The 23,683-nt window shown below is 39.0% G+C and overlaps 1 protein-coding gene across 1 annotated transcript in view; it reads right to left on the bottom strand.

The window, feature by feature from the left end:
• Positions 1–23,683, bottom strand: part of LOC122192921 (ribosomal protein S6 kinase alpha-2) — a 155,318-nt gene that overhangs the window by 16,467 nt on the left and 115,168 nt on the right. The window contains exons 11-14 of the mRNA XM_042893617.1: positions 22,812–22,876; positions 14,091–14,193; positions 11,212–11,342; positions 9,640–9,765 (exon numbers count right to left, since the gene is read on the bottom strand). Coding sequence (XP_042749551.1) covers positions 9,640–9,765; positions 11,212–11,342; positions 14,091–14,193; positions 22,812–22,876 — 425 coding nt within the window. The remainder of the gene's footprint in view (positions 1–9,639; positions 9,766–11,211; positions 11,343–14,090; positions 14,194–22,811; positions 22,877–23,683) is intronic.

Consider the following 23,683-nt stretch of genomic DNA (forward strand, 5'->3'; position numbering starts at 1 on the left):
ATATCCTTAGCTTTGCCAGGTGTATGGCTGAGCACAAAAAAGAGCAGCAATACAGTTTTGTGTGAATGGGTCACGCCTCACTGAAAATGAGTGAGTACAAAACATACAGTAACTATACAGACAGTATATATTTGCTGTCTGCAGTTTTGTGGAGGTATTTTTGTGTCTTTGTACAGATGAATTTCTTCTACTGGAGCTAGCTATGCCATTAGCAGATGTTACAGTCTTCAGCTGTCTGATACCACCCACCAGGTGAGATCTATAGCCTTCATAGCTCTGCCAAAGAAATGGTATGTGTGAGCACTCCCTAATCTGCTTTGGGCAGAATTAGCCTCGTTAATGCAAATTGCCTTTTTAAACAGCTGAAATTAACCTGGATGACCTTGTGCAAGGAGGATGACTGTTTTTACATGAAGTTCTCCATTGCTACACTTGAGATATTGGAAAAAGGCAAGAGGTAGGAGGTGACAATTTAACTGCCTCTGCTGTCTGGAAAATGAATAAACTAAAAGAAAAGGTAAGAGAAAGGCAGCTGAGTGAGAATGAAGACTGAAAAGAAACATGAAATGCAGTGATGGGAACAGCTCTGACACTGGCCTTAGGAGAGAGGATGGGCTCTGGCCAGGATAAGCTGGAGCAAGAAGCAAGGAAACTGCTTGCTGCTGTTTGAGTCTTAATGTGCTGGGGAAAAAGGTCTTTATACATCTTTAATGAACAAACAACTGCATTAAAACATTTGCTTGGCTCTCACTTCTCCCTCTTAAGAAATGTGGGACATAAATGTTCTGCTTAGTCATGTCAATCAAAATGGGCAATCTTCCTCAATTTCCCTGGGAAAATCAAGCTAAATGTGCCAATACTGGCACTGTGGTTTAAGCCTGTGAGTGCCACTACCATGGGCTCCAAAAAATAAGAAATCGGTTTTAACTTATTTATTCCACTGGCAAACTTCCACTTGCAGTGGGATCAACCACAATCAACAATAATCGGGAAGCATTAAAGGTACAACCTGCAGCACAGGCATAAATTAAAAAGAGGTTGTGGGGCTTCGATGGAACAGATTTTCTGGGTTGTGCTGCATGGGCATAAGGTGTAACTCTCCTGGATTGCCTTTTTTGACCTCAGTCCCAAACAGGACTGGTGCTTGTCTCTTCTTCAGTGCCTCACATGACCTTTCCTGGCAGCTGAAACTGAGACACAGGAATATGAACTGGGAAAGCTGAGCCATGGGCACAGTCCTAGCCTGGTGCTCTGGTTCCAGCAGCAGAGTCCAGCAGGTCAGGCCAGAGACCTGAGCACTACAACACCTCGAGCAGCCACAGCTGAGGCTGCCAGTGCATTTAGGAAGCAGGATGACTGAAAGCATCTTTTGATCAGCATGAAGACTGTGCAAAAAGCAAAGAGGAGAAAGAGGGCTTTGTACACTTTCTAAAGATGCTTTATTTTCTACTACCTATCTTGAATTTTTCTCTATAGCCTGTCTGCAATGTAAGTATGAGTTAATCATCTTTAAGAAGAGATTCATATAACAGAGTGATGGTGTGATGCAATGCTCTCTGTAAGAATCGTTTTTTTTTTTTTTTTCCTCTGGGAGGAGAGATGACCACAGGATTTCTACACTGTATCTATGGGCTGAATTCCAAATCTGAAACTCAGGGTACCAGTAGTGAGTGGAACTATAGATGGGATATTCATCTTTTCTACAGAAAGGTGGTATTACAACACAGACATTTTAAACTGACAGTTTCATCTCCAGCATTAATTCCAACAGAAGTGCCGCAGAGTTCTGCAGTTTTGTGAGCTGGAAAATGAACAGGTTTCAATTTCAGTAATATTTTCTTCTAAAAATAAGTCCTCTTCATGCCAAGCATCTGTTTTAATTTGGTCCCTTTTTTGATGTCAAATTACTAAATCTGGAGGAAAATCACTGCAGAAAGGCTAACATTATTTAACAGGCCATGGTATAATTTTACATTTAACATGTCTCCAAGGAAAGCTATTCCAAGCCTAATAGTTTCTGAGGGACTCTTTGCTGTGCTATTAGTTTTGATTAGCTCCAGAGTTCCACTTCCCCCCATCCTTGCTTAAATCTTTCAGAAAAATAATGAAGAAAAAAAGAAATGGGCCTAATTAGCACTACTTTTCTGAAGTAACATTGGCCATCGGATCAAGATGTGTAGGTGAGGCATTAACATTTCTGAATGCAGGGCATGCCCATTGCTGACTTAGCACTCCCAAGCTGTCGACTGCAACTTTAGTACTTATTAATTACAGCCTATACAGTTGCACACATTTTCTAAGCAACACAAACACTAACAAAATTTGTTTCAACAGTACCCATGAAGCAGAAAACTCATTTCAGAGAGAAACCTGCAATTTTAGAGGCAGAATGGCTGAGTGTGAAAAGCTGTTTTAGCCTGCTCTGCACAGCCCTACCACACGTTCATGGATCAAACTGATGAGTTTTCAGTTTGTGAGATGATTGCAGCACTACTCCCACCTTCTCTGACAAAAAGCTTCAGGGGTGAAAACCATGGTGTCATATTTGGATGTTACAAAAGGGGAAGATTATTACATCAGTATGGAAGACAAATACAAGAAACAGTTTAAATGGCCCCAAAAGAGAAACAGAGCCGCAAAGGACTAAATGCTGTCCAAAATGCTTAGATGTTTGGCAAGCAATCTAGAGACAAGAAATATGATACTGCTAAACTGCAGGAAAGCTGCTGCAGGACCCTGTGTCTCAGAAAAGATCCAGTTAGTGCTGAAAAACAGCATCATTCTTGAGAAGCTCAGCTCAGCAATGTCGAGGAGAGGGGAACTGTGACCTTTGTGACTGAATGGGAGGGAGGCTGTAATATCTGTATGCTGGAAGGGCTGCACAGCCACTGTATATCTCAGATTTGCCCTGAAGCACAAGTTTAAGTGCTGGTCTGCCCACTCTTCTATATTTCTGTCTGCCTCCTCTGCTTATTTGTTGAGACTTATGCAACACCTTGATCCCATTTAGCCAATTGTCACCATCCAGCAATGGCTCTTGCTGTTACAAACAAGTTCACTGCTTGTAAAAGTGCTCAGGGTGCTCCTGGCTCTTTGCCCTGCTCTCCTCTAAGCCCTTCAAGCATAGCCCTACACTCTTTGCTGGTCCATCCCTTCAAAAGATGTAACTGAAGGGTCTTGTCTATTTGAGATGTGCTTCTATGAAGAGCTGACTTACAGTGAGAGTACTCAGCAGAAACCTGAGCACACTAAATTAAACAAGAGAAAAGTGAGGCTGAATGAAGCTTGGCAGGCATCTGACTGAACTCAAATCTTACAAAATGACAACAGCATTGAATATGCTCTATTGTCTCTTGCTATGGTGAGCATGTACACCATAACATTCTGCATGGAAGTCAAGAATTTGAAGTTACTCAAAATGAGACAACTTGGAAAGCCTTCAAAATACATTCACAGAACAGATGCAAGACCCTCACAGAAAAATTTCTCCACTGCACTCCTTTGCTATTCCATCCATTTTACTGTGATCAGTTTTCTCTCTCCAACACATAATGAAGACATTGTCTCACTGCTGTCTGTAAGCACTCTTCCCATAGATTTCTATTTGCAGTCTGAAGCTTTCCATGCTGGTTCTTTTGCAAAGTGCCAGATGAGCACCCCTCTGGAAAACTGCCCTCCCTGTGCAAATCCAAAGCAACACAGAGATTTATGCCTAAAATCATCTCTGAAATCTGTTCCTCCCACATGATACTCTATATCCTATTGAGTCTGTTGCCACATTACCAGCTTAAATATCCGTTAAACAGTGAAAATAATCTCTGCTGAAGACTCTGAATAACAAGATTTCACAAATCTCAGCTTCATATGCTGAACTTCATTAGCTTCATAATTGTTCTCTCTAATTTATCAAGGTAAGAAATAATCTTATAATTCTGACCCACATTCTGTAAGGCTACAACTCCACTAATATCAGATCTAATTTCTTTCCATGGAAAGGGGACAACACCTCAACCTTCATGAGACAACACTTTATGAGTGTATTACCAACTGCTCTCACCATCAGACTACTTTCCTGTTTCCTATTTTTTCTTTTTTAGCTTCAAGACATTCTATCTTGTCATGTTGCCTATAGCAGCTGATTTTTTATCTATCAATTATATTATCTTACAGATATTAGCAGAATTTGATCACATCAGGCTGCCTGTCTTCAATCTTGTACATTTTTGTAACTCTCTTGGATACTCTCTTGCAATTAGTGCATATATTTTACCACTTGTTTTTTCAGATTTTCTCTCCTTTGTTTATAATTTTCTTTAAACCATGGATACTGAAATATCTCTAACTTAACTTTTTTTCAGTATTCATGCTCTCTACATTTAGCACTAACCTCCTGACACAGGTATAATAAAAGCTATGGGAATATCACTATTATGGAACCTCCTGCCTTCTGACAAGCGCATCCAACTACACCAACCACCTAAAAACAAGCAAACTAAGACTATGAACATCAGTGGATGGGGAAAATGAAATTTACATGAAACATTAAACAACTCTGTAATTAATTCATCTGGTGATTGTCACTGCTACTAGCACATAAGTAGAGGTATATAGGAAATCTAACTACACAGGACTGCTAAAAACAGCTCTCAGAAGTTAGTGTCTTCTGTTTATTGACAGCGTGTTGGCATCACTTCTCCAGTTACCAGTGGAGAAGTGCTTTTTCATAGCTCTTTAAATCGAACCTTCTCACCAGTCTGCCCATACCAAAACATACTGAGATAAATACACTTTCGATGCTTAGTAATTACCAGAATTATATACGAACTGTAGGATTTACTAGATCTCCAGCATAACCTAACCTGTGTATCCTAGAGGCAGACACAGACAGTAAAATCTAGCCTTGCTCACAGCTGGGAACATTTGGAACCAAATAGTTTGTTAGTGCATTACAGAGATAGGGAAAAAAAAAAATCATGAAATTCACATATGTTCAAGATCCAAATTCCACTGCAGTATTGTCATCTGCAAAACTGAACTTGTCATTTGGGACTATCTCTGCTGTATGCTTTGTTTCCTCAGGGGAGAAGGAAGAGTGTAACCTGTCCTTTTATCCAGTCATTTGCCCTGGCTCCAACAGCATAGGAGAACTAAAAATCTATAAGATTTAACCAGGTAGATAGTCTTTTGACACAGAGAAGAAAGCAGTTGCCTTCAAGCTGTTGAATCTGGCCCTCGTCCCACCCAACTCTGCAGTGTTTGGTACAGATAATGTAACGGGTAGAATAGGCCACACCAGCAGCAGTTTTTACTTAGGCTATTATCTTCCAGTAACCTCTTCTGGAGAGGGGAGAAGTCAATCTAAATAGAGAAACCTTGAAATGCAGTCAGTTTTTTTGCAAACTTCATCTGGCTTCAGTGAGATGCATATTTGAAAATCCAGCTTGAAAGCTTCAATAGAAGTAGAGATCCAAATTTGAAATCAGTGCAATGATTTTAAATGAAGCAAAAAACTTTTGACATACACTAATTGCATCAGATCTCTGGCAGGTTTCGAAAAATCAAATACATCCAAAACTCACAGATCTCCTGTTTTCCAAAAGAGAGCTCTTTTGGAGAATGTATACAGGTTTCTATCGCAGCCTTTTTTCCATGCACAGAAATCCCTCCCATCTGCTCTAGAATCAATCTTCTTATAAATTGACTTACTTTCTCTAGATAGTAGATAGTGATGCAATTGAAATAGGTTAATCTGATTTTCTTTTCCTTCTGATTTGTACCCATTTGATGCTTGTAATTCTGATTGACACTCACAGTTCCCTTTGTTATTAAACATCATCCTATTGTAGTGAGGATGATCGATATTTGAGCAGAAGAATCTGAAACATTAGAGATTCATCATAAGAGAAACACTTTTTTTTTTTTTTTTCCCCCAGCTTTCTTCTGTATAACAGAGTTTTATAAAACTTTCCAAAGAATGAACAATATTTATGTATTTCTTAACTTTATATTCCCAACTTTCCCTTGGGAACAGGATGGCAAAAAAAAAGCCTACGTGTAACATTTTAGAAGTACTTCAGAGTATGTATCTGCAGTAGAATATTACACAAAGGTTTGCTAAGCCTAAATCTACCTACACTGACCCAGGCCTGTTCCACTACTTTCAGGTTAGGCTTAGCGTGAGCAAAATCTGGCAGCATGATATTGAAATGCTTTCAGTAGTACAGATGTGTTAAGTCTCAATTCTTAAACATTATATTTAGGAGCCTCTATTTAGGGCAGGTCTTGAATAGACACAGAGTTTGTTATTAACATTTCATTCTTACAAATGGCTTGGAAAAATCTCTTCTGCAAGTTCAGACTTATGAAGGCATCTCAGAGCCCAAAGGTGCAGACAGGTTCTGGAGGGATTTTCAAAAGTCCCTCAGTGAGCGATGTGCCTCATTTCACTGAACACTGGAAAGAGTTAAATTACAGATCTGTTCGAGTGCTTTTATCATGTCAACAAAGAGCATCTCTGCATTGCTAGATCTCTAATTATCTCTATAAGATAGTCTCCAATTAGTTGCAGATGGCCAGCAAAAGCGAAAGGAATGAAATGTTTCTGACAAATACATGCTGCTTCTAGGTTAGGAAAGGTTTTGTTTTTCTGTGTGGATTTTCTGGCAGTAGCTCTGACTCATGTTACTCTGGCTCAGCACTCTGTTGTCTCAGTATGGCTCTACAAAGTGATAGTAAATAAGGCCTGGTGAGCGGCAGACTCCATGGAGGGATTGTTTACACGATGACATTACAAACCCCTTTCCACAGTGATGCCATCACGTCATTTCCTTAACTCCTTCATTATTGTCAGTATTCTTTGGGGAGATAGGATGATGCTCTCTGACGTGTCAGCAATCAGCCTTTATTAGGGAGCTTTTAATGACGTGTTACCAGACAAATGGGGAAACTGCCTATCTTATGAATGATCACTGCAGATACTTTTTCCTGAGAAAATTATGCTTACTGAAAGAAATCAAAAGAATCTAATTACAGTGATTTTTATAGAGAGAGTTAAAAGATGCATGTCAAAAGGGACTGATACATAATTAAGATAATCTCAGTTGCAATTCCCAAACCATGTAATTACTTGAAATGATTGGCACTGTGCAATCTTTATGAAAGTGAGCTACTTTGATAACAAAATGATACAACCTTGATATCAAATAGAGGAAAAAAAATAGACAGGATAATAAAATCAATATATTTGCAGGAATAATAATCAAGTAGGGAGCAGTCAATATGCTGGAAAGACGGTACAAACAGAAACCCACTAGCCGCCTCCAACTCAAACTCTGTGCTACATGTTTGAGTCACTCTGACAGTTTGACTCACTCTGACAGTCTGGAAACTGACATGCAAAGTAAGTTGCCTAAGCTGGTGGTCAAAATCAAGACCTATGATAACAAGATAATAACAAGAAAGCGGCAAGAACTGAAGGAAGAAAGGAATAAAAAGAGTAAATTAATAGAAATGGAAGGGATCATAAGCCTTGCAATAGATGTGCTAGACTTTTCTGAGGCATTGGATTTCTCCATGTGTTGAGTTTGCTCTAGATTCTCATAGGCACTCCAAACCCATAACTGCTAAGTAAGTGCTGGACCGTCTTGGATTCAGGCACTCAGACATCTTTGAGGATAAAGGTCTTTGTATTTCAGTTTCTTGTTGACTGTATTACACTCATAAAGACGTTAGCAATTTTTGATATATATAAAATATTAAAACAATTAATTTAACTCAGATTTTGTTCACCACAGATGTAATTTATTTCTACAAGACCTATAGCTACTATAGCAGAATGTCGTCTGTTGAAAATTAACAGGTAATTTTTCCACTCATTAAAAATGACAATCCTATCATGTCCCTGTGCCCAAGACCTGCTTGTAGGGCTGTGCTCCTAATTATGATACAGCTGTTGTTTGAATGACATCAACAAATTGTGAATTATTAATGGGCCCCAGAGTTTTGTGGACACTACTTGGAGACACCAAAACTTTCATGGACTTCAATGGATACTGAATGATCACCCATTTTGTAAAAGAAAATAAGACTGAGTAAATACTTCATTATTACTCTATTGACTACCTGTAACTCGTTTATCTTATGACCTGCAGTGTGGATCACTTCAAACTCAGTTTCTTATTTAGTTGTAGAGATACACAAGCTAAGTTTTTCTACAAACTTTAAAATACAAAAAATAAACCACCAATACTTTATTTGGTGAGATTGGTCTTTTTTCCTAGGCAACTAGTGATAGGATGAGAGGTGGCCTCAAGTTGTGCCAGGAGAGATTCAGGAAAAATTTGTTCTCTGAAAGAGTGTTGAGGGATTAGAACAGGCTGCCCAAGGAGGTGGTGGAGTCACTGTCCCTGGAGGCATTCAGGAACTGTGGAGATGTGGCACTGAGGGACACGGTTAGTGGGCATGGAGGATGGGCTGGCGGTTGGACTTGGTGAACTTAGAGATCTCTTCTTATCTCAATGATTCTATGTTTACTGCAAATTTAGTAAATACGTCTCTTTGTGCACTGATTCCAAAAATTACTTTTTTGTCCTCTGCTCATTTAAGCAATCTGTTTCCCTGAGATCTTGCAAAATTAAAGGCTCTGATTTAATTGTCCGTATCTTGCCAAATTCATTAAACCCATTCAATCCAATCTTACCACTTTTTGGTACAAGAATGAAATCACTAAATAATTTTCTAGCATATGAACATTTTAATTACTACTCCTTTCCACCAAAGAAAATTTAATTTTTGTAACTTTTTACCCGAGAAGTACGTTGATTTCTTGACACATGCACTAAACTTTTTTTGCCCCCTGCAAAAGCTACATGCTAGTAACCAATAGCACTTAACTAAGTGTAAACTTAGCTCTCTGTGCTCTTCCAAAGCAGTTCTACTGGGCAGCCATTCTTTCCAACTGTAACAAATTCCCTCATACATGCATTCTTGCAGCTTCCTGGCTGTTGGCTGATGTGACATATGGGATTGCTAAAGCAAGTTTGAAATTCACTGATTTGTCTTTAACATTCAACCGAATTCTACCAAATCTGTATTTTGAATCTCCACTGAAGCCTGTCATTTGTGCCTTTGTGTAGCATGCTGGTGCTGAACATCAAGGAGAGATAAATAAATCTGATGATTTGTAAGTGACCGTGCTTTTCAGTAACAAATCACTCTTATTACAGTAAGAACTATCAGAACTAAATTTAAGAAGAATAAAATGTTATTTTGCAATCATAGAGTATTCAATTTTGCAATCATTTTGTTATTTTGTTTGTTTAGGATGAGTCAATTGTAAATTTGATCATAGTTGATCATCTGCTAAAAATCGTATCTAGATTGTGAAAGGAGCAAAGCTGAAGTGGGATTTCAATCCAAGACTGTAAAGTTTTTTTTTTTTTTTTTTTATCCTGTAATTTTACTTTATTAAAGTATGAGAAATAATGAGGCTTATCATGAAACTTGTCATCTTTTGAAAGTAAAAAACAACCAGCAAGACCAAAAAAAATAAGCCAACACTGTAAGACTGATCACACTTCTGCACAGACTGGCAGAGAAGTCTCAACCACATGTCTGGCATCAGCCAGGTGACTTTCTTACCTTCACCGCAAACTCGGTTTCTGTTGCTTTATGAACACACCTCTTGCACACTGAATAGGAGCCAATTCCTATGTCCTCCTTGATCTCATATCCATCTGTAAAGTGAATATTGTTTCCATGTAATTGCTGTAGAGAAAGACAAAATAAACAAGGTAATCAGGACAGGGGTACATAAATGCAGGGACTAGCCTAGTTGTTCACAAAGTGTTTGATCTCATCTTCACCACAGCTTGTGTGTTCTAAGTCAAATTAAAAAATATCTGAAGCTGTTTATCTAAACAAGTGTGTCCCAGCCCTTTTTACCTTTTTCTCTCTCTGTAAGAGGGAGTTTTCCATTTAGAAGTAATAGGAAAAAAAGGAGTGATTTTGTAAACTATGGAATGCAGACAACCACTTCCTATTAAAAATTCACAGGGAACTGCAGGCCGAAGTCTCTTGAGAAATCCACATTTCTCAACTATAGAAACTTATTCTTAATTACTGAAGGGCCAGATAATTTGGACGGGCAGATTGATTAGGTGATGATGCCCTCCCAAAGCCCAAATTTAAACCTTGCTGCAAACTCCATTCCAGGATTGAAGAAATCACCAGCACCTCTAAAAACCCTCTAGGACCTTCTGTCTAAAAATGTATCCTCACTGGAAAAGCCTAAGCAGAATCTTGTCAGACATGTAACCATGTAAGACATGCACATATTGTATTAGTACATTTTTAGAAGAAAACAGTTACATTTTTTGGGGTGTAATTGTTTGGATAATAATTCACTTAATGGTGCAGAAAAGAGCTTTTAATAATGAACTATGAATTATTAAAATAGGGATGAAAGCTGGTACCATAAGCAAGGACTCTTCCCCTTGAGGCATGTGTATCTCTTGCTGTGGGTAAGAGAAAAGATTTTCCTCGTGGAAAAATCTGCAGTGTCTTTGAGCAGCCCTCTTCCTCTCCAGATTCACTGTTCCTCTGATGTACAGAGCCATTTGTAGCAATTCATTTCTGGTTTACTCCATTGTGAAATTACAATTGCTGGAGAGAATGTCATAGGGGAAATGACAGCAAGAAAACAAGAATCTGGCAATTTTCCTTCCACTGCCAAGCTAGTCTGGGTTATGTGAGTATGACCAGGCTCTTGTGTAATCACAGCAGGAACACTGTGGCCTCTCTATATCCAGGAGCTTGGGCTCCACGTGTGTGGGAGCCTACGGAAATAATTAATTAAGCCTCTCTGCCAATACTGACTGTATCACATAACTCTAGACAAAACTGTTGAGAATAACATCAGTCACTAAAAAACAACACTTCATTACCTGCCCTGTAATAATGTTTCAGCTATGCAGAAGTACTTTTCATCTGAGCTGTGATAAGGTGTGATCCCTATTTCCTTTGTAGAGCAGTGGAGAATGTAAACGTAAAGATAAAAGCCTTTGTAAAAAAATATATCTAATTTTCCATCTCCTATATGAAACATGGAAACAGATGAGGGTTGGGTTAATCTGAAATGCTGAGGCAGTTTAAATACAATGTGCACATATGCACCTGCCGATCAAGTGCAAAGTTTAACATCAGCATCCGTACCTGCACAATTGGATGAACGGTGATTTTGTGCACATCCTGCTGTGCAGGCTCCTGCACCAAGTTAGAGGCAACAAAGCTAAACCCTCTGAAAAGATGATGAGCATTGGCACTTGGAGGAACACCTGGGGAATCTGTAGAAGGAAGAAAATGACCTTATGAGTGGCACAAAGGATCAGAAAGTAATATTATAACAACTGCAGTAGACTTAGTCACCCTGTCAGTCAGCTGCACACTCTGCTGAACTGGTAGACATGTATTTATTTAGTTCACCTCCATAATAAATGATGTGCCTTCTCTATCCCCTTACTCTGGATGTGAACAGTGCAGGGATATTATTTGCAAGATCAATCCTCTTGGATACAGAGGTTAAATCATGGTTAATTTTCATTCCAATGTGAAGCTCCATCTGTGTCAGGAGTATGCGTAAGCAGAGAAGGGACAGTTTGACAAGGGCAGTAGAAGAACAGATAGCTCAAGGCAGGACACCCCTTTGGATTAGCAGAAGTTCTCTAGGGAGTGGAAAAAAGCTGCAGGATGCAGGATCTGTCCTTTGTGGAACAGAAATTTGTGGACTACAGAAATTACAAAGGCTAAAGTAATGCAATGTGATGTGTGGATGAGGAGAATGCAAAGGAGAAAAAACCTGAAGTGAGTGTAAAAGCACAAAGCTCCCAGAGTGGTGGTCTGCAGTCTCAAAGGGATCTTTCCCTTCTCTCCCTCAAAGGGTGCAGCTTTAGGAGCTGGGATCTACCCCAGGAAGAGGCTGGCTGACTTGTCCTCAGGTGAACAAAAACTGGCTGGGGGTGTTGAAACTAAGCTCCTCACTCCAGAGGAGTTCAAAGAGCCCTGAAATGTTCTGCCTTTGGAATGAAACAACTAGAGAACAGTCTCTGGTACCTTTCTCTCAATGAGAGAAACATCCTGCCAAAACAAGAAGAGAAGTGAAGCTTCACTTAGAATTCTGAAATTCTTTGAAGAGATCTTTCTCGTACAGTGTAAATTTTGTCGAGGACACTTTTGTAAGCAGTAAGACCAGCAATGCAAACTATTCCTGGGCACGTAAAATGTAAACTGTGGATATTCTTTATTCCCCTTATCATTGTGATTTCTAAAATGTAACATGTGGTTCACTGTACAACGTTCTGTCTTTCTGAAGCTGTAATACGGTAGAAACAATTGATCTGCTCAGAAAAACATAACTGAGACTGCAGCTAATTCTGCATATCTACAAAGTCTCAGCTTTGGCTGAAGTCAGAAACAAGAACAGCAAGTCTAACCTCACTCCAAACTATGTGAAAAAGCCTATTCTTTGGTAAAACAAAGTGGGCTATTTGTTTATTTGTGTGTCAATGAGAACAGTCCTTGAAAATACATGGATGAATCTCATCAGACCTCTTGCATCACTGGGTACTTCTTACAATGGCGTATATACTAGAGTAGTTTTCCAAAATAGATTAATTAAAGGAAAATAGTATTTATTTTGAAAATGGAATGGGAATAATTCAAATCTTGAACATTATTGAACTATACAAGAGTTGTGACTCAGCTCTAAACCACAAGTGCTTGGTCATCTCTGTTAAAAACAACTGTTCTTTCATAATTCACTCCTAATCTCTTTATGAAACACTATATAAGAACAACTGATTGTTTGGTGTTCAGTGTTAAATATTCACTACCACTGACTAATGTGCCCATTGTATGGACTGGATGTTAATACATTTGCGTTAAATGCAAAACTCCGTTTTATGTTAACTATGATAGTTATGAATCCTAAATCCTTTTTCTGGTCTTGATAAATACTGAATCATTGTACGTGTCTGACACACTTGCAAACACCAATCTCCTATAATGGCTATCTTCCTAACTGCAAAAGCTATAATGCTTTGTCCTTCCTGAGCATCTTACAGTATTACAGTATTCATAAAGGCCTAACAAATCTGTAGGAACTTACTTCAGCATTCTTCACCTAGGGTTAGTAAACATTATTATTTTATTTGCAGAGAGGAGATTTAGATACCTGAGGTGCAATTTTACATACATTTTCTCAGCAGTAAGGCCAGCCTAAGATGCCTGTGCTGCTTGTGGAAAACAGCCCAACCATTTACAACAGTGCAACCATTTGTGGGCTGAACTCTAAGTTGGATTACTGCAACGATCTTGGTTTGATTCGTGTTCAAATAATCACTTATGGCCTGGATCACTTCTGCTCCCTATGAGGCTCCGTAGACAGCTGAGTCAACATAAATAAAACGTTTGTGGACTTCAGAAATAAGTGACCAGAAAAACTGACTCAAACACAGATGAATCCCTCAGAAAAGGTAATGTAAAACTGTATCTGCAATGATGAACTGTCAGTATTGGAACTGCACCTTTAGAATCATCAGAGGAGGGCTTAGGAATCTGCAGAAACATGTTTCAACCTCCAGACTAAAGCTTTCTGTGAAACAGCAGACTACTAGAATGGCAAGTGACTGGTTGCAGAACTTTGACTAAACCTGATTCTAGGCAGTAGAACTCATTTAATAATTGAAGAAACATCTATGGAATACATAATTAAATACTAGCTTGTAGAGATACAAAGTTCTTTGAAGCCTAGAACAGTTACATTCAGCTAATATAAACAACAGTAATAGCTATAAAATAGCCAATAATTACATTGTTTCACTATAAACAATGCAGACATATTAATGTGAAGTTGGTGAAATGTTCCTGTCTTTTCTCAGAAATGCAAAACACTCATTGCTGTTGGGTATCACAAAACCTAGGAGCTCCACTGGTGATCAGACTTTTTGACTCAGTGGAATGGGGAGGGTGATTATGAATGAAATGAATCACTAAAAAGATCCATCACTCACATCACAGTGTGCCACTGTGCTAACCTGTGGGGGTCCGAGATGTGAACTCCGGATCAAAGTGGAAAGTGTCTTCTGGCCGTCCCACTGCAGGCTTGAAAGGCGGCTTGATTTCTTTTCTGTACAGTTTCTAGAAGAAGAACAAACCACAGTCAGCAACCTGGCAACAAATTCTGCTACTTCAAAACTCACATACAGGCTCCCCTGCTTTGGTGAAGCCTTTGTTATCCTGGCGCCATCCTTGCAGGACTGACAAAGAGGATGATGAAGCCACAGTACTGGCTCTTGTTTAACTGGCAGGTTTCAAATCTATGCCCTGGCTGGTCCCTGCAGTTCTTAGTTATCAAGACTCAGAATGTCAATGCAATGTTTCTGGTCAAAATTTAGACTGTGAACAGTCTATCTGGAGCATCTGGAAATTCACTGATCTTAAGGGCAGGATTGGAACATGCAATGGTAACACTAGGAAACCACATATGGGTGAGCTGAGCATCACATTAGTGACAACAAGCTCAAAGAACCACTTGGAAGCAGTGACTGCTTTAGCATTTTTTTGTTTGTCAAGAACTAGCAATATGTTTGACACCCTGCCAGATGGAGCTGAGCAACAGGCCTTGCTGCTTGGAGCTCACAAGCTAAACAAGAGATTTGTTCTTTTGGCATATCTGGTGAAGTGGAAGGAGCTCACAGAAAAAGATTAGATGAAATCTATCCAATCTTCCCATCTAAAGGCAGTAGGAAGAAAGCACTGCAGATGGGAGGGAAATCACTTCATGGATGAAAATGCAGATTGAGCAACTGAACAGAGAAACAAAACTAAGGAAAAAGATAAAAAAAGAGGGGAAGGTGTATAGTAGGTAACATCTGGGTGAGTTTTTGCTGGGGAGTGAGGGTGCACGTAGGGTACCACCTAAGTAACAGGCACCATATATATACATATATGTTGGTATGTATAGGTACCGATACCTCGCCTTTGTTTCAAGGGATCTCCTGGCCTCTTTACTCATACTTAGCAATGTTTAAGAAACTGCTCCACTGTGTTTCTTTGCAAGCATTCATATGCACACACACACATTCTGGAAGATGAATAAACGTAGTATGTCTGGAAGTGATCCAAAGCCTACAGAGGTTAAAGGAAAGAGTCCGACTGATTTCAACTATCTTTGCATTATCTCTGCTTGAAGTGTCCAAACCTGAGCACCATGCTGATGGCAGCACCAGGAACAAAGCTCCCATTTGACTCTCTGCCCCATGTTTCCATCCCTAGGCTTTCTCCCTTTCTGGCAATGCTTTTGTTCTCAGGTTTCAAAGAACTGAATTTGTTGCCACAGTTTCCAATAATTAGCATGCCTGAGCAGAAATATTTTGTTTCTTTCAAACTTTCAAGTCATGATAAGAGCTGGAGAGCAATTTAATGACTGTTTACAATATATATATTCTCAAGGTATCTTTTAAAACAACTTCATAATGAGCTGGTTTTCCAAAACATTTAATGGAGATTAAATATATGCCTGTCCAGCTCTCTGCAAGCAGGAAGATTTTTTTTTTTAAACTGTGATTTTTGTGGTGAATTAACTTCTATAATATAAAGCATGTGGTCAAACCTAATATATATATGCATCAACATAATTTAAACTTTATTTTGCATAGATAAATAACAGTTATTGAGGCAGGACATTCTGCAGCATAGTATTAGCATTAGTATAAAGCAGATGTTTGTGGCTGAACTATGATTCCTCAGAAAAGTGGAATGGTGAGGTTGGAAATGACTCTGCAGTAATTAATGGCCATTTCATCATAAAAAAGTTCCTGCTTGTGCAAAATTGCTCCATATCTTCTGAGAGAAAAAGAGATAAATAATTGTTGTAAGCCACAGTGGAAAGCTAGTCTTCCAAATAATTAAAAGCCAATTGTGATCTTAAGCAGGAAGTGTCACTCATCAACTGAAAAGTATAAACCTATTAATTAACATACACATTTTTCTGTCTGCAGGGCGCTTTAAAAGAGCACTCAGCACCTACTGTGGGTTTTCCTCTTGCTAGGATTTAACCTTGAGTAAGCTATTTGCTTCCAGCTTCCTTCTATTTGTCTTAATTCACAACTGCAGTGCCTCTACTGCAAAAAGCAATCTGGTCACACACACATGCTTCCTCCTTGAATTAAATGCACTCCTCATCCTGTGAGGTCCAAAAATTGGAAAACATTTTAGAACTGTACATCATTTGGGAACTGCACTCTCTTTTCATTATCATAACCATATTCTGCCCAGCCTCTCGATTCTTCCCTCCATCTGTAGTTTCTTAAGTGCTGTTGGATCTACTTTTGTGTTTTGAATCCCTAACCCACATCCTCCTCTACTGAGGAGGGATTTGAGATTCATCATGAGTCACATGCCACCTAAAGATGTGTAATCACAAATCTGCTTGATGGGAAGGGATGGAAACAAAGAAGTTGCTTGTGTGGGAGAAAGGAACCTCCTGAGTGCAAACTGGTTGACACCCTTTTCCATTTCCTTTTCCACTTGCAATTGAGTTTGTTTCCAGTGTTTCTGACTAGGTGATTAGGAACATACAAAGGTCAACAGCCTAAAATATTTTTCATCCCAGCTTTTTGAATCAGGTAGCTAGATCGAATTGTGAAAAACAAGAGTGAGCAGAGCAGAGTCATCTGCAGGCTTTGCTATCCTGGCTCTACTGCTCTGAGACAACCATTACAACCACAGCCAATTCATTGAAGCAGACTAAACCACAATGCAGAGTTAAAAGTGAAGGCTTACTGCAGGCAGAACACATCTTCCTTTAAATGGCCCATATCCTGTTGATGCCAATTCACAGGCGACACAAACTGACCTAAGAATCATGGCTATTGTTTTCCATAAAAACAGAGAGCAAATCTCTCAGAGGATTTAAGATCCTTCTAGTCTTTCCAAGAATATTTCTGATTTTAGGTAAAACATATTAACTGATCATGTCTTATCACAGTCCCAAAATTACTTGAGGCTGGTGGCATATCTCTTCCAAATTGATCTCTTCCAACATAAAATCAAGCAGAATGGCAAATGACATAACAAGATAAGTCTGGACTATTGTATTTGACCATTTTTATCTGTCTCTCAAATAACTTCTGGTGATTTTTAAACAGCTATCATCATGTCTGCTGATGACATCAAGCCGAGTGGTATGATTGATAAAGCAGAAGGAAGGGTTGCCATCCAGAGGGATCTTGATAAACTTGAAAGGTGGGACCTTGTGAACCTAATAAGGTTCAACAAAGCTAAGTGGAAGGTTTTGCACTTGGGTCGAGATAATCCCAGATATGTAAACAAACTGGGAGAAGAAATCCTTGAAAGTAATCCTACTGTGAAGGACTACGGAGGCCTGGTTGATGGAAACCTTAATATGAGCCAGCAGCATGTGCTTGCAGTTCAAAAGGCCAATGGTAACCTGTGCTCTATCAGAAGAGGGGTGGCCAGCAAGGCAAGGTGATCGTTCCCCTCTACTCTGTCCTTGTGAGGCCCCAGCTGGAGTTCTGCATTCAAGTCTGGAGCCCCCAACACAGCAAGGATGTGAAGCTTTTGGAGAGGGTCCAGAGGAGTGCCATGAAGATGGTCCAAGAGCTGGGGCACCTCTCCTATGATGGCAGGCGGAAGGAACTGGACTTGTTCAGCCTGGAAAAGAGAAGGCTACAGGAAGACCTCACTGCACTTTCCAGTATTTAAAGGGAGTTTATAAACAGGAAGGAAACCAACTTTTTACACAGGTAGATACTGATAGGACTTTAAAACTAAAGGAGTGGAGATTCAGATGGGGAAGTTTTATACTGAATAAGTGGTGAGGTGCTAGAACAGTTTGCCCAGAGAGGTTAGGGAAGTCCCATCCTTGGAGGTGTTTACGGCCAGCTTGGATGGAGCTCTGGGCAGTCTGATCAAGTACCTGATCTTGTGGCTGGCAAACCTGCCTGTGGCAGGGGGGTTGGAACTTGATGATCCTTGAGGTCCCTTCCAACCCCAAGCCATTCTATGATTCTGTGAACTCTAGTCACAAGAGTCCTGGTTTGGACTTCTACAAAACCCATAGAAGAAAATGTATATGTGATGTGCCTGGAAAACATATTAAAAAAAAAAAAAAAAAAAAAGAGGAAATGGTTTAACTATTTAGTCATTTCCTTGACCGAGCTTCTTTGATAAAAAATTGAATTATTCCTCAGACACCTTTCAGAAGTAGAAGGATGCTACCCTCCACAGTGTAGTACCCTCCACATGTAGTGCAAGATACATCTACCTGTCACAGAAAACCCAATAAGCAGACAAAAAGATGAACTGCCTACTAAAATGTTTGTCCTCTCCTAGATTAATGGCACAATGCTATTACCTTCAAATGATAGAAAAGTTAGCAGAATTCAGGCCTCCAAACAAACTTTTGCTGTTAGTAAAATCTGCGTTAAATAACACAATTCCAGTTCAGTTTGATCTGTGATTAATATTAAAGGAAATAGAACTCGTGTCCTCTTTCTTCCTACTTCTTCCCAGCAGTATCTGACAGTTCATTTTCTAGTATGCCATTTGCTCCAGTTCTAATTTGGTCTGTCATCTAAACAAAAAACACTGCTTTTGTCTCATTCCTCTGCCTGCAGTCTGCAAAAATGAATTTCATTTTTCATTTTCAATGAAAAGCCAGAAATTCTTTAAGCATGACCTGGAAAGAAGAAACACTAATACAAATAGCAGCAACCAGGCTGTAAGATCCAGTGACTGAAATTATCTGAAGGCAACTCAGTTTGGGTCTCTTTGTCTCAGAGAGATAAGAGTGCAAGGGCAGTAAGCAATTAAAAGATCTCAATTAAAAGAAGGAGTTGGACAACTGATCTTCCTGTAAATCCCAGGCTTGATCAGAAAAGACAGTCCATTCATGTAATGAAGAGCTATCCAATTTGTATCAGAGTGCCAACAAAAAGCTTTAGAGCAGTAAGACAGACTTTTGCAGAAACCTTCACCTATTTTTCATCCTAGGAAATGGGTACTTGAAGTTTTGTTGCTAGATGACAATAGCAGTAAAAATAATAGTTATACAGTAATTAGCTCATGCTATAATTTATATTTTGGCATAAATACTCTGATTAGATTCTTTAATTCATTCAGTGCTACCTACACAGAAGATGTTACACCTGGACTGAAGGACAATGCCCCAGAATATGAGAATGCAGCCAAGATATTGTGGGAAAGGACTAGAGGAGGACAATTTTCTATAGCCACATCCATATTTGCCAGGATTGCACCTATTGCTTCTGCCGTGCTTAGCATGAGCATCTGGAGCATCATAACAGGCCTCCTTACATCACGTATGTCATTTCCATTGCGTTCACTGCCTGCATCCAAAACCAGACACTGTGTCTGGTTGTGTCTGTTTAAAGACAGTGAAAGATGGGAAACAAGTGGGAAATGACTGCTCCAACAGGTAAACATTTCACTGATAGAGACAATAAGCAAGCTCTTATTCAAAACCCAAGGGAACAGCTCTGACAGTAAATGAAGATATGATTTATACATTCTACCTTCAATTCTAATGACTTCATCAGTATGATATCTAGACATCACATATAACTTGGAAAGAAGGAACTAACTCTCATTTCCGTTTTAAATCTTTTCATAAACTGATACTAAGCAGATTGGTGTTTTTTTTTTTTTTCTAGTTAGCATGTCACTTCTGTTGTAGGAAAAAGCTTGCTTAAAAATGACCTCTTTTTACACTGGGTTTCTAGAAAACAATAACCCATTGTGATCCTTTGTGATAAAGGGACTTCGGATATAGGATCATTTTACTACAGCCCCTGAAAGTTTCTATGCTGCCAATTGCAGTAGTTCTGTCTATCAGAGTTGTCAAGGTGCCTTAGAAGCTCTCCAGGAGAGATTGCCTGTTGTCCATGGAGGCCTTTATGTTACAAAGATATAAATCAAATTCACATCCTGCCTCATCAATGCTGTTTTTTGTTGATTCTTTTTTCTTCAATACAGAGATCAGCACTATATTATAAAGATAGTTGACCTATGCAATAATGATTTATCTGTATCCAAGAGAGTGCAATGAGAACTAATCAGATTGGATTAAAATAAGTTTTTACAGCTATATTTTACAGTGAAGTTACAGTCTAAATAAGACATCATAAGGAGTTAATTATACTTCCCTCTCTAGCTCCAAGTTATGCTTGTGCACATCTAGCCTGCTCATGGTATATATTTCCCTTGCCTGCCCACGTGAACTTACTCAAATTATGGAGGACTGTGAAAATTCCTTAGGACAGGAAAGAGTGGATCTTTGTCAAGATACACTGGCTCATTTCTCCATGATTTAAGGAAATGCTACACTAGCAAAAGGGAAAGGAGACATGTCATCACTGTTCCAATGTTCCCAACTAAACTAAGATTTAAACACCTGCCCCAAAGGTGAAGACCACGGAGATATAAGAGGAACAGAAGCAGTAATAGTATCAATAAAAACCTTTTCCAGATTCTATTTGTTTGAATACCTTTAGAGTTGATAAAGTTGTAAAGCTTTTATATAGCATCTTATGATCAGTAAAAAGCAGAAGATGAAGAAGAGTCTGGATTCCAGAACCTATGTAAGAGGACAAAAAAACAGTGGAGCCATGAAGAAAAGTCTCAAACTCCATTTCCATTGATCATCTAGTAACATGCTAATGACTCATGCCAACTCTTCAGCATGCTTTTCAAAGTAGCTTCATGCGGTTTTCTAAAATAAATGATTCTGCAGGCCATTTAGAGGCCACTTGGGCACCATAAAATGTGCTTTCACAGAGGAATTAGCTTTATTGAAAAGCCATGGGCAGTGGTTTGAAGATGGCTGTGTGACAGACATTCACACTGTTTTACCAGAATTTATTGTAAGAACTGAACCAGTAAGAACAGTGACGTGTTTTAAAGAGACAGAACAATACCATAAGACAAGTCAGACAAAATTAAACAAGAAAATATTAGTGGATGCAGAAAAAGGGAGCTCTGATGCATTGACAGATGCAAAAATAATGAACAAAAAGTGTTTGCCTCCAAGTTTCTTTAAAAAAGCAAAGCTTAACCTGCTGCAAGTCTGAGTTGAATATTTAGCTAAACTCTACTGCTAGCTTTATGAGCTGTATCTGATAGCAATAAAATAAATCCTTGTTTACAATTCTATGAATCATGTCTGTTTGACATTTCTTATTGGAACTATGTTATATTTGATAAAATGACTGCTGTTCCAATTTTGAACGCTGATGTTAAATTAATGACTCACCTCAATAAAACATCAACCACTTGTGAGAGGAGTTGCTATTTCTTGTACTGGTTGGCTGTTTTGTATACCCAGTAATGTAAAAGCATTGCTCTGAAAATCCTTCTATTTAATACATTTCTGTAGCACCCATCACAGTATCGTAGAAGAGTCAGATCCTGTCTGATATTAACATAAGTGAAAACAGACAAGAAGGTGCCGATAAAGCCACCTTAGAAGATTTATGATTTCCCTGGCATGATGTAGCACAACCTGCTGTGCACCAGCCAATGCCAGTAGTTGTGTTTGGGAAATGATGAGCCTGGAAGTCTTGGGGCTGCTTGGAGCTGCAAGTGTATATATGTGAAAGAGAGGATCTGGAGCTACTCTGTATAATTCAAAGAGAGAAAAGGATTCCTGGAGGTTCCTGACATTGTAAAGAATAAAACTAGGATTTAGTCCCACTTGCCAGATCCAATGAGAAAGGGCAAGTATATAAACATGAAACATAAAAGAATAAAAACCAAGAACATCAGCCTCTCTTCTGAGCATCTCCTTCAAACCCAGTTCATTGGCTCTGTTTTCCTTTGCAACTAAAATACAAAATCATAGAATCACCAGTGTTGGAAAAGACATCTAAGATCATCCAGTCCAGCCGTCCATCTATCACCAATAGTTCTCCCTAAACCATGTCCCTCAGTACAACAGCTAAATGTTTCTTGAACACCTCCAGGGTTGGTGACTCCCTGGGCAGCCCATTCCAGTGCCTGACCACCCTCTTGGAGAAGTATTTCTTAACATCCAACCTGAATCTTGCCTGATGCAACTTGAGGCCATTCTTTATAGTCCTATTGCTAGTTACATGGGAGAAGAGGCCAATTCCTGCCTCTACACAATCTCATTCAGGTAGTTATAGAGAGCACTAAGACCTCCCCTCAGCCTTCCTCTTCTCCAGATTGAATAATCCCAGCTCCCTCAGCCACTCCTCATAAGGCCTGTGCTCCTGACCCATCACAGCTTCACAGTCCTTCTCTGGACACGTTCCAGGGCCTTGATGTCTTTCTTGTAGTGAGGGACCCAAAACTGAACACAATACTTGAGGTGTGGCCTCAGCAGTGCTGAGTATAGAGAATATGAAATATTACAGGAATAGTTTCATTTAAAGCTCATCATTTCACTCTGACTCAGCTTTCACAGTTGATGCAGAGTTTAATGTAGAAATTAGATAAATAGTCTTAGATAGTACTGTCATAAGACAGCCCATCAAACAAAACAGAAAAAAGAAATCAGAGAAAACTAAGTAGATTTCTGTTTCTTTCATATTTAGATATATAAAAAATATTTATACATACACAAGAGATATAGGAACCAACTTAAAAAGCTCTAGATCCTCTGTTAGAGTTCACTTAACCTTTCTGATAAACACGGAAGTCAGACTTCCAAATTTAGCAAAGAAAAATGAAAAAATTAAGGTTTCTTCACTTACGTTCCAGTCTATAGTAATAAAGAAAGGGTGACGTTTAATTTCTTCCACTCCATCAAATCCAGCACCTGACAGGAAAAAGAAAGAATCAACATAATGTCATGTTTAGTAGAGTGCATCTTCTTCTAATTTCCTCTCCAAGTCCTTTTTTTTTAAAAACCAGAGTCACCATCTAAAATTTTCTTCTAATCAAGAAAACCTGAACAATACAACTGCCTAACTGTACAAACAAACATATATACAGACCATGGCACTTCATTGATGAAAACTTGATGGCTGAGGGTTTTTATTTTCCTTTAAGTGAGTTTGTTGCCACGATAGCTCTCTTTGGGGTTCAGGTAAGATGTAGGATTTCAGATACAGCACAGCACAGGCACTTAGCAAGGCCAGGAGAAGTTCCAAAATGTCCTGATGTTCCCCTAAGGCTATGGCTGCCTACTGCCACCAACAGTGGTTGCTGTTGATTGCCTAATCTTCTCTAATCCTCTTCTATCTCCACAGATAGGAAAAGCTGCAGTACAAGTAAGTTCCGACTCAAAATACCAAAAGGCTCCAATTGATTTGAGATAAGGCAACACCTTATCATATCAAATATACCATATCATATTCAAATTTGCATGAGCATCAAAGTCATCACTCTCAGTGGTATCTTTCCTTCACTATTAATAGTGTCAATTTCCTCTTAAGTACACTATGGATATTTAAGAAAACTACTCTGAGATCTGGTAATGAATCTTAATCTGGAAAGACTGCTATTTTGTCAGTTTTGTTGAATTTAATTGCTTCAATGCCATCACAAAAAAACAAATATTCAGTAATAATTAAACAACTGTCAGAGATGACTTAGGATGCTATTTTGGGGGGTTTGATTTGAC

Source organism: Lagopus leucura, unplaced genomic scaffold, assembly GCF_019238085.1.
Source record: "Lagopus leucura isolate 7727_CA_CO unplaced genomic scaffold, USGS_WTPT01 Super-Scaffold_73, whole genome shotgun sequence".
NCBI lineage: Eukaryota > Metazoa > Chordata > Aves > Galliformes > Phasianidae > Lagopus > Lagopus leucura.